At 46.7% G+C, this 12,162-nt stretch overlaps 1 protein-coding gene across 5 annotated transcripts in view; it reads right to left on the bottom strand.

The window, feature by feature from the left end:
- Window positions 1–6,754, bottom strand: part of LOC120026106 (autism susceptibility gene 2 protein homolog) — a 32,691-nt gene extending 25,937 nt beyond the window's left edge. For all 5 annotated transcript variants that reach the window (XM_038970918.1, XM_038970920.1, XM_038970919.1 and 2 more), the window contains exon 1: window positions 5,599–6,754. In XM_038970918.1, coding sequence (XP_038826846.1) covers window positions 5,599–5,949 — 351 coding nt within the window. In that variant the 5' untranslated portion in view covers window positions 5,950–6,754. The remainder of the gene's footprint in view (window positions 1–5,598) is intronic.
- Window positions 6,755–12,162: the final 5,408 nt, after the last annotated feature.

Raw genomic sequence — 12,162 nt, 5'->3', positions numbered from 1 at the left:
TTGTCTTTAGAAAGGAAAAGGAACGCAGCTAACTCTCACGGACGCCGCCTGACTGAGCTCATGGCATTCTGCCAGACACCTGACTCAAACAGCTCTTATTCTCTCCCCCTTCACAGTAGAAGCCTGAGGTTCTAAATAATGTTGACATCTAGTGGAAGCCTTAGGAAGTGCAATCGGACCAAATTTTACACTGTATATTGGATAGGCAAAGACTTGAAAACCTACAAACCTCAGATTTTCCACTTCCTGGTTGGATTTTTTCTCTGGTTTTTGCCTGCCATATGAGTTCTGTTATACTCACAGACATCATTCAAACAGTTTTAGAAACTTCAGAGTGTTTTCGATCCAGATCTACTAATAATATGCATATCTTAGCTTCTGGGCCTGAGTAGCAGGCAGTTTACTCTGGGCACCTTATTCATCCAAGCTACTCAATAGCCCCCCGCCATAAGAAGTTAACTTCCTGACTGATGTCTTGAGATGTTGCTTCAATATATCCACATAATTTTCCTCCCTCAAGTGCACCAGTCCATCCTGCAGCAAAGCACCCCCACAACATGATGCTGCCACTCCCATGCCCTCACGGTTGGGAAGATGTTCTTCGGCTCGCAAGCCTCCCCCTTTACCCTCCAAACATAACGATGGTCATTATGGCCAAACAGTTCTATTTTTGTTTCATCAGACCAGAGGACATTTCTCCAAAAAGTACGATCTTTGTCCCCATGTGCAGTTGCAAAATGTAGTCTGGCTTTTTTATGGCAATTTTGAGCAGTGGCTTCTTCCTTGCTGAGCCTCCTTTCCGGTTAGGTCGATATACGACTCGTTTTACTGTGGATATAGATACTTTTGTACCTGTTTCCTCCAGCATCTTCACAAGGTCCTTTGCTGTTCTTCTGGGATTGATTTGCACTTTTCGCACCAAAGTACGTTCATCTCTAGGAGACAGAACGCATCTCCTTCCTGAGCGGTATGACGGCTGCGTGGTCCCATGGTGTTTATACTTGCGTACTATTGTTTGTACAGATGAACGTGGTACTTTCAGGCATTTGGAAATTGCTCCCAAGGATGAACCAGACTTGTGGAGGTCTACAATTTTAATTCTGAGGTCTTGGCGGATTTATTTTGATTTTCCCATGATGTCAAGCAAAGAGGCACTGAGTTTGAAGGTAGGCCTTGAAATACATCAACAGGTACACCTCCAATTGACTCAAATGATGTCAATTAGCCTATCAGGTTCTAAAGGTTCTTAAGCCATGACATCCTTTTCTGGAATTTTCCAAGCTGTTTAAAGGCACAGTCAACTTAGTGTATGTAAACTTCTGACCCACTGGAATTGTGATACAGTGAATTATAAGTGAAATAATCTGTCTGTAAACAATTGTTGGAAAAATGACTTGAGTCATGTACAAAGTAGATGTCCTAACCGACTTGCCAAAACTATAGTTTGTTAACAAGAAATTTGTAGAGTGGTTGAAAAACTTGTTTTAATGACTCCAACCTAAGTGTATGTAAACTTCCGACTTCAACTGTAGACTGACCAGGTGAATCCAGGTGAAAGATATGATCCCTTATTGGTGTCACTTGTTAAATCCACTTCAATCAGTGTAGGTGAAGGGGAGGATACAGGTTAAAGAAGGAGTTTTTAAGCCTTGAAACAATTGAGACATGGATTGTGTATATGTGCCATTCAGAGGGTGAATGGGCAAGACAAAAGATTTCAGTGCCTTGAACGGGGTATGGTAGTAGGTGCCAGGCGCACCAGTTTGTTTCATGAACTGTTTTTCATGCTCAACAGTTTCCCGTGTGTATCAAGAATGGTCCACCACCCAAAGGACATCCAGCCAACTTGACACAACTGTGGGAAGTATTGGAGTCAACATGGGCCAGCATCCCTGTGGAACGCTTTCGACACCTTGTCGAGTCCGTGCCCCGACAAATTGAGGCTGTTCGATGGGCATGACTGTGCTATCCTTGACGGCTGTTTATAGTGGCTTGATGAATGCCTCCCCTCTTCTGCCAGGTACTGAGACAATTAGATGACACCATCAGTACCTAACGAGGACTTTTCCTCAGAGAACCTATTCACAGTGGCAATGTAGTGGAACCCTAACCTAACTGAAAACCCAACACAGGCAGACAATTAATATGAGAGAGAGAGAGAGAGAGAGAGAGAGAGAGAGAGAGAGAGAGAGAGAGAGAGAGAGAGAGAGAGAGAGAGAGAGAGAGAGAGAGAGAGAGAGAGAGAGAGAGAGAGAGAGAGAGAGAGAGAGAGAGAGAGAGAGAGAGAGAGAGAGAGAGAGAGAGAGAGAGAGAGAGAGAGAGAGAGAGAGAGAGAGAGAGAGAGAGAGAGAGTTTTCAACAAGAGAGTGGTTGCACTGCGCCCTGGAACTCTAAATTTGGAACTGTACCATATTCGGCAGATAGCGCTACTTATCAGGGCTAAATAGTACCTATCCACTAAATGGGGCCAACAGTCATTATTAAGCCAGTGGATTGAGGTCATGCAGTAGCAGCACATTCTACATATTAATTTTCTAAATAAAACTCGCTGTCTCTGTCTGTCAGTCTGTCACTGCAACAGACAGACATAATGGTGTTCCATGTCAGTTCCAGGCCGTTCAGGACGACTGATGGTTTATTTACAGCATGAGCCGACAAGCAGCAGAACAAAGGATAGGAAATCACAGAGGGGGTTTATGGCAGGGAGAGTCAGCCTGTTTCCTGTCTCACAGCCTGGCTGGGCAGTGGGCCCAGGGAGAGATGGACACACACACACACAACTGCGGCCTGCAGCCCTGCAAGTTGTCCATTATGTGGAACTGCGACGAACAAGGGTAAAACATGAAACGTTCAGCATTATTTGGCTGAGGGATGTCATTGTGCTTCCACAATGCTGAAGAGAGGGGAATGTAATCCTTGAACATGACAGTCTAGCTGGAGACTAGGGGGGATGGCAAGGACAGATAACATAGAGGAGGGTAAATCAATGAGTGCCTGAGGGAGTAACACACTAACCTGGTTGTGGGACTACATTCAGTCAAACTGAACAGGCCACGGAGAGGTATTTTCAGTGTTCCTAGAACTAGAAGATTGATTCTACTGAAAAAAGGGTTGAAAGCAAAAGCACGGCTTTCCTGTAAGCACACCGTATTATCAGCTGTCAGTGAACACTTTTACATACACAGACAAGTGACACCTGCTTGTTTAAAAACCCTTGCAGGTCCCCTGAAAGCCAAGCACTTCCTCAATCTTGTCCACACAAGGAGTTTGTAAAGAGCGTCATCCGAACAGGCAGACAAACACCCCAAAGAGACACGGAGCTGTGGCGCAGCAGCCCCCTCTTGAATGCCTGGAGAGCTCTCAGCTGGACAGATGGGCCAGAGGTCCGGCAGGCTGGTGCACGTTAACTATGCAGCAGGGCCTTGGCTGTAATAAAGAACCTCTAGAAAGATTTACCAATCAATAGCTGGAATATTTCAATGATATGCTTCTTGATAAAATAAGACCACTGTACCACTACCTGTACAAGTTCCACCACAGAAATAATCTTGATTATAGCAACACAGAAATAAACCGAGAGCAGTGTCCTTAGAATGCTCTCCACAGTGTTTCTCACGTGCTGCAGCCTATTAAATTAACATTTAGCTTTTGACACACTGGTAGTGTTTATCAAACAGTTACTTACATGGCATCACCTCTGGGGTGTACAGGACAGTACACACCTGACCGGGTGGACGGACTCCTAAAATACATCAAACATATCACTTTATTTCTGCAAATAGGGTGCTGAAATGTCTGCTTGGGGGCCCTACTGCAGTAGGATATTAAACACTTGTAACAGTCTGACAGCTCGCTTTACAAATGACTAATCCTAGATTTTGTATTAATGAAATTCTATCTGGTGAAATCCTAGGAGCTCAGTCATCATAAAAGAGGGGGAGCAGGGAGAGATTCTCCCTGCTGCCAGAGCAGAGCTAGAGAAGAGTACAGACCGTATAACAGAGAAGCGTTTCACCGTTTAAAGGGTAGAGCTGCTGCAGGCGTCACCCAATCATCCACATCTAGACTAGTGCCAAAGCCAGACTAGCTGGTTACAGAGCTAATGAAACTAACCATGTGTAAACAAACATACAGTGGGCCAGCAGATCCCAGAGTCACACCCTGGTGAGTTACACTGTCTAGGTTACAGCACTCACTACAACAATCATTATACAACTATACAGGCCTCGTATTAAAATCCAGGCCAGGGTCATTTTGAGCTGGAGCCATCATCAGTCTACAGTCATCCTCATCCAGAATATTGTGGAAATCATGTTGACAATATGCAACAGCTGTATGAAGCAGCTGTTTCTACAGTGATTCATGTACAGTTAGCCGGTACATCATGTGTAGTCATATAGCAAAGCAATTCCATGAGTTACACCTCTGAGAAGCAAGGTTTGACAGGAATAGATAACGCCCATCATTATCGATGACAGAAGGTCGTGTTGAGTCCTGTCTTGTTTTTCACCCCTGACATTTGGTATAACAATAAGTTTCTCTTCCTAGACAGAGAATGAATCTGAATGATGATGAGTATTCTGTCAGGGCCATATGCACCAATCACTGAGTCAGCTCTGGCTTTTTACTGCCGGGTTGTCTTTCACACAGTGTCACTTAGATACCATTCATCAAGTTTACTGTTAGTCACCATCTGGCGGGAAGCATTGAGAGAAATTTCCTCTTCCAGCATTTCAGGCACATAGAAGTCTCCAATGCCTTTATTATTGTCTATTTTGTATCTCTTTTGACACATGTCCCTGTGGTGGCCTCCCGGGTTAAGAGCGGTGGGTCAGTAACCCGAAAGGTCGCTGGTTTGAATCCCCGAGCCGGCAAGGTGGAAAAATCACATACACTAATACTCCAGCTGATGAACCCTGCACCTGGAAGCATTTAAGAGCAAGAGAGGAGCTTACTATAAAATGGGTCAAGCCTAGGCCTACAGTTTATAACTTTTGATTTTCCATTTTTGGACCATCAGCAAATCAGAACATATTCAAAATGTGTGACATCTACCAGTTCTCTCTGCCAAACCCCAGGAATTATCATGACATTGACCAAACCAGCCAGTGTGCAGTAGTGCATCAATAATAATCTGTATTCCAGAAACACATATTCTGAAATGAAAGTAAGTCTGATCTATAGAAACACATGGACTGAGTGACACCTCAAAGCATCATAATGGTTGTTGTTGGGATAAATCAATAGTAACCTAACAGCATATCTTCAGCCATCAGCCTCTTGGCATATTGGACCTGCAAACCAACCAATGTGTTTACAGCAATATCCTGGGTCCTGAAAACCTTGTTACAAGGCAGGGACAGCGTAATTACAGTGTAGATAACCATTTTATGTAACAGTGTATAGGCTGTTATATAACTTTTACACTAAATGTGCTAATAAACTCACAATGGAGATAACTGCGTCAACTGCACATGACCCTGGCAGAGATATTGAGCGATGTTGGCCACGCAGGAAGATGTAATCGATTTATGTGTATCATGTCCAAACATACAAACGTGTGTCAAAAACAACAACAACATAGGCCAACGTTCTTACCTCTAAAGATTCCAGACTGAGAAAGCTGGCTATGGCAAATCCATCAATAATGTCCTCCTCCTGTGACACTGACCCTCGTCTCTTTTTCCGAGAGGGACGCGGGGTCCGGACATAACGCAAGTTGGTAATTTTTCCATAATTACACAGGGCCTTATTCCCGACCGGGCTTTGCCCTAGGTCGGAGCCAGATGATGGACTCCGGTTTTGGTCATTCCTGTCAATCGCATCCCTTCTTCGCACGCGGTCTCGTTGAGATCTTGACCTCCGGCTGCGCTTTATTTTCCCGTCCATTTTAGAACTCAGAGTCGAAGCGATCGCCACACGACAGAGCGAAATTCGTTCTTTGTCCATGTGAAGTATAAGTGTGCAGAACAGCACTTGCTTTGTTTTACAAATTAAATAAACGATCTGAGAAAATCCTCCATCCAACAATAACAGACAAGAACATTTTCGAAGGTTGGTTTCGACTTGAATGCGAACCGTGGCTGCCTGTCTAATTGGACCACCACAACAGCAGATTGTTACTTTGTTGCGCCTAGAGAGTGGGAGAACTCTAAATTGTAACTCTTACAATAATATTAACTTGCTTTGAAACTTTTTTTTGCTTGCAATTGTTGTCTGGCTGCGACAGAGCGAGCTGTCAGACGAAGCTACAACGTGGTATCATGTCGGACTGTTCTTCTTCCATCACCGCCCGGCCAAATCTATAGTCATGAACGATTGTGCTTGGCTAGAGGGAATCCGTTTATTTAAGTAAAATAGTCTAAACAACACTTCTCTTTGATGGTGTTTGGCCGATTGATTGATTGTTACTCTGGCCTTAGATATGCAAAAGAGAGACACATGAATAATCCACTCAACTCAATGAATTCCGTGATTTGTAGAATCATCCATTCTCAGGCTATTTGTTCAAAGCTTGTCAATCTTCACACCAAAGTAAGCAAACCCCAGCCAGAAAACGATTCGCCTTTCCTGAGTCGGTATTGTTTCTAAATAAATCCAGCCTCGAATTCTTCTTTCCTTGGTTGATATGGTTGGTTTGAATGGCCGGTTGATCTTGAGTAAAACGTTGGGTAAATGGTGTAAAAAAAAACAAAAAAAAACACGTTAGATTTAAAGCCCACTTCCCCACTTCGCCCTACATTGCATTTTCGGTTGTACAGTAAATCCCAGTACCGTGAACAACTGACGTATTTCCGCCACTTCTGCACGGAAGTGCCTGAAATGATCAGCGATTTAACGCTGAGGAGAGGAGGTGAAAGATGTACCCTTTCATGACCCTATGTACTGCTTGAAAAGGTTGGTTTTAGTTCTGTTCTTTATACTGCATTATTATAGGTTTGGAGTTTATTACAACACTGAGTAGCCTAGGCTGAGAATAGGCAGATCTTATTGATACTTTAAACAAACAACAAAAAAGAGTTAGTGATGGTGAAATAAAGGGTTTTGAGGGAATGTGATTAATTTATTTCACCATTAGTCATGAATAAATACAAGCAAAACTGTTTTTCTACATGGATTCTCTCTTTTGCATAATAACCTATTACTAATGGGAAAATGTTGCCTAAGATGTGTTTTGGATATATTTGTGTTACACTAAGGCAGTGTTAAATTAATCGGAGTGGCCACAGATCCGACTTTTCCGGACCCTTCTTCCCAACATTCTCTGCTCTACTCGTTCGGCTACTCTGGCAAATGGCTCTCGTTATATGGTTAGATCAAAGCCGAGGCAATGTCTGCAAGATCACATAATGATAGTATTCTACATAACAGAACTGAATAAAATAGCATAGTATGACGTTACTGTAATACAAAAAACACCACCTAATTTCTTATGAGATTCTAGGATGATTGTGCGAATGGTCACATCTTTCTCTCTTATGTGGCCAAAACTCAACAGTGCGCCGGCACAAGGCAAAATATGGGCTTTGATTGAAACAAAACACGGGTACACTACCGCTCAAAAGTTTGGGGCCACTTAGAAATGTCCTTGTTTTTGAAAGAAAAGCTCATTTTTGTCCTTTAAAATAACATCAAATTGATCAGAAATACAGTGTAGACATTGTTAATGTTGTAAATGACTATTGTAGCTGGAAACGGCTGATTTTAATGGAATATCTACATAGGTGTACAGAGGCCCATTATCAGCAACCATCACTCCTGTGTTCCAATGGCACACTGTGTTAGCTAATCCAAGTTTAGCATTTTAAAAGGCTAATTGATCATTACAAAACCCTTTTGCAATTATGTTAGCACAGCTGAAAACTGTTGTCCTGATTTAAAGAAGCAATAAAACTGGCCTTCTTTAGACAAGGTGAGTATGATGGTTGCTGATAACGGGCCTCTGTACGCATATGTACGCCTATGTAGATATTTCATTAAAAAACTGCCATTTCCAGCTACAATAGTCATTTACAACATTAACAATGTCTACACTGTATTTCTGATCAATTTGATGTTATTTAAATGGACAAAAAATGTGCTTTTCTTTTGAAAACAAGGACATTTCTAAGTGACCCAAACTTTTGAGTGGTAGTGTATGTTACAGTTAGCACCATCTACTCTACAATTCGCTCACTGTAGGCTACATGATCTAAATGAATATCCCCATGAAACTGATTGAGATTAAATGGTTGTCATGCAGACACTGCATGGACGTTCACCAGTAAAACTGTCAGTGATAAATGTGAAGGGAGGCCACAGAAATGTGTACATAATGTAGATCATAATGTGATCTTGCAGACAATGATTCAGCTCTGATCTGACTTTATTAAACTAGCAGCATTCGCCAGTGTAGGCCTATCCTGTTCTCTGTGCAGCCGAACAAGCAGAGCGAAGACTGTGCGTAAAGTAGGGAATCGGGCACATGCACAGTAGCTTTGGGACCTTTAGCTGTCGGGAAGGAGGGTCCGGTGCAGCCTAGGCCAGAAAATGATTCAAAAGTTGTAGGTCTAATCCTGATGCACAAGCATGCTCGGCATCGGCATTCCTGTGCCGAGAAAACAAATAAACCTCCATAGCTGTAGGACCTACATTGATTCACGTTAGTGCTCAAAGTGTCCTGCTACAATTGCCTCAGGAACAGGAAATAGTAGAAAAGCTTCCTTAATGCACAGGTTGCCATTACCAGTAACATTCAGCCTTTATTGAGCCTGCCCATGGTTTGAGTCTCTCCCAGAAGAACCTTAGCGGAATGTTAAAATATGCATGAAGCATGAAGATGCTCATATCATCCTCTCTGTTGTCCTCTGGGTTTCTGAACAAAGATGATCTGATAACGGCTTTATCACTGCAGTTCTACATTTTGCTCTATTATCATTTAACGGTCTCCAAACTCTGTTGATTTTAAACTTCTTTGATTTGCTATCCTTGTATAGTGAGAGCTGTGCTGCAATAGTTACTACATTCCCCATGTGTTTCAGGTCTCTAGAGGTGCACTGACAGACTGTGGGTTTACCCTAATTAAGTGCTCCATTTAGAAAGGTCCTGTAAGTTGAATTTGTACAGAATTGCTCCACTAGGCTGCTGGGGAGCATTTACAAATGGGACATGTATGCTCTGAAACATTCAATACTCATTAATGTCAATTTGCTTCATTGTGCTCCCATTTCTCTCCTATTACATTGGCTGCAATGGTGATGCAAGCTGACAGACAAAATATACATCTTGACTTATCCCTCCCGTCGTCCTCGTATTGTGTCTAGTCCCCGCGTCCTCCGGGTCACCCTGTCCCGTCCTGGCTAAAGGCCCAATGTGCGCAAGTGTGACAGTATGCGTGTGAACAGCCTTTGCAGATGTATTTCTTACACCTGCAGCACACCGTGTGTGTCTTGGAGTCCTTCTTGTGGATCACGAGCCGCCGCCGTAGCACTCTGTAGGACTTTGACAAGTGCTGAGGCCACTTCGGTGCGGGGGAGATGCTGCCTTCTTTGGAACAGCGGCTTCACAAGTGCCTTTCCCAGCTGCTCGAGGAACACCCTGCGCTTGTTCCGCTTGCGAGGCATTCAGTCAGGCTTGATCTCTCGCCATATGACAAAGGCGTTGTAGGAGGACACGTCGAGGATGTTGTGGAAGACGACCAGGGGCCAGCGGGCAGTCATCCGTCTGAAGCTGTACGTGCCGACCACCTTGTCTAGGTTGTCCACGCCGCCCTTGTTGCAGTTGTAGTCTAGGATGAGGGCCGGCTTCCTGTCGCGGCGATCGCTAATGTCGTCCTCTGTGTGCAGCATGCTCAAAAGTAGCACGTTCTTGTTTTTCTTTGCCAGGTAGGACACTAGAGTGGCGGTGGGTGTGAAGGCAAACCTGGAGGACAGGACCTGTCTGCCCTTGGACTCGAGCAGCGTGAGCGAGAGCTCGGCCTTGTTCTTTCTCACCGTGCCCACCATGGTGAGGTTCCTCTCGAGGAGCCGCTGGCCCAGTTCGTAGGAGGTGAAGAAGTTGTCACAGGTGATGTTGCGACCGCTCAGTCCCGTTGTCAGGTCGAGGACGACGTGCATCCCCTGGTTCTTCTCGGGGCCTCCGCTGGCCGCCTTGCCGGTGTACACTTGCATCTTCCAAGCGTAGCTGGACTTGGCGTCGCAGGCCCCCCACGACTTGATGCCGTATTTCGCCGGCTTGCTGGGGATGTACTGGCGGAAAGGACAGCGGCCTTTTGGAAAGGGGAGAAGAGATTAGCCTCGTTACTTTCTCATTGGGGCCAACAGCCTTTTGTGTTACACACGCTGCTACTGCTGCCACAGCCGCTGCCACAGTACCTCTCTATAGACACACACGCACGTAGACACACACACACGCACGCACGCACGCACGCACGCACGCACGCACGCACGCACGCACAGTACCTCTGAACGGGACCAGTTGCTCGTCCACCGTCACGTCAGGCCCCGGGTTGTAGAGGGCCGGCAGCCGCGCCTCCCACAGGTCCCAGACCTCTCTGATGGCTGCGAGTTTGTCCGTGGCGAGTCTTGCGGGTCTCGACTGGCGGTCGTCGAATCGCAGCAGCCTCGAGTACCTGTGAAAGACCTTGAGCGGCATAGCGGACCTGTAGACGCCCGCTAGGATCAGCAGCCCTACGTAGGCGCGCAGGTCCGTGGCGTCCATGGGTCGCCAGCCGTCACCGTATTTTCTGGCCCCGTGCAGGTTCGTCATTTCCACAATTATCCTTTCTATCGCCAGTGTGACAAACAGGTGGAAGGCGGACGCGATGTCGCGCGCCTGGGTTGCGGCGTAGGCCGTGGGGCCCGGAGTCTCGTCCGGCCCGGCGTGGCAGATCGCGCGGGCCCTGCGGTGGCGGCGGAGGCGGCCGTAGGCCACGGGGGACCATTCAATTTTGCCGTTTTTCGACAGCAACGTCCCTTTGGTCCGGAGCCGAGGAGATCTCTTCCTCGCATTGGTCATCGTGCTCGTCCTCGGGGGCTTCCTCGGGCTCTTCCTCAGAAGAGGGAGGAGAAGCCTCGTCGACCTCGCGGCGCTCTGGGTTGTATTCCTCCCCATCTTTGTCTTCCAAAACCTCTTCCTCCTCCTCCTCGGAATCTGAGTTGTCTTCTCCATCCACGCTGGACAAGATCTGTTCTAGAACCTGCGCGGCCATGAAACGCACGGCCATGGCTGCTCGGCTCCTCTGATCGGGTCCACTGAGCGGCGGGGAAGAGCGCACTTGGCACGGGTGGGGCGCCGGTCACTTTGTGTGTGTGTTTGTGTATGTGTGTGTGTGTGTGTGTGTGTGTGTGCCGCTGACAATATTAGTATCCTCTCTACTGCCGGCCTCTTACGCGGGACACCAGACCTGAAAATGCACGAGGCTCGCTTGCGCGCGCGTGTGTAGCCGTGTGCAGTTGACCCACCCCACCCGAGCCACAATAACACTTGGCTGCTCTCTAGCACACAGCGAAGCATGTCTGGACCTGTGTAGTGGCTGGCTGGGTCGCTCTGACCCACCGAGCACAGAGCACAGAGCGGGGAGACACACGCGCAACCTCGCCACACTCGCAGACTCTCTACACTCAACGGCATACGCCTCGCCAGCGGCTGGCAGGGTCGCTCTGACCCACGAGCACACAGCGGAGCATGTCTGGACCTGTGTAGTGGTTGGCTGGGTCGCTCTGACCCACGAGCACAGAGCGGGAGCCCTGGAAACACAGGGCCTGGGTCGCTCTGACCCACGAGCACAGAGCACAGAGCGGGGAGACACACGCGCAACCTCGCCAAACTCGCAGACTCTCTACACTCAACGGCATACGCCTCGCCAGTGGCTGGCAGGGTCGCTCTGACCCACGAGCACAGAGCACAGAGCGGGAGCCCTGGAAACACAGGGCCTGGGTCGCTCTGACCCACCGAGCACAGAGCACAGAGCGGGGAGCCCTCCACACACAGGACCTGGGTCACCCTGACCCGAGGACGACGGGAGGGTTAAGGTAAGGTTATGACTGTGTCTGCTTTTCTTGTTGCCATTCCCAGATGCCAAAGCATTGAGTCTAAAAGCACACTTCAGATGAACCTTTGTTATGAGTGCAATGGTTTACTTTGCAATTTAATCTGACTGATGAGTTGCAGTGAAATTATATG

The sequence above is a fragment of the Salvelinus namaycush genome, chromosome 31, assembly GCF_016432855.1.
Source record: "Salvelinus namaycush isolate Seneca chromosome 31, SaNama_1.0, whole genome shotgun sequence".
NCBI lineage: Eukaryota > Metazoa > Chordata > Actinopteri > Salmoniformes > Salmonidae > Salvelinus > Salvelinus namaycush.
This window is presented reverse-complemented; position numbering and strand designations above follow the sequence as displayed.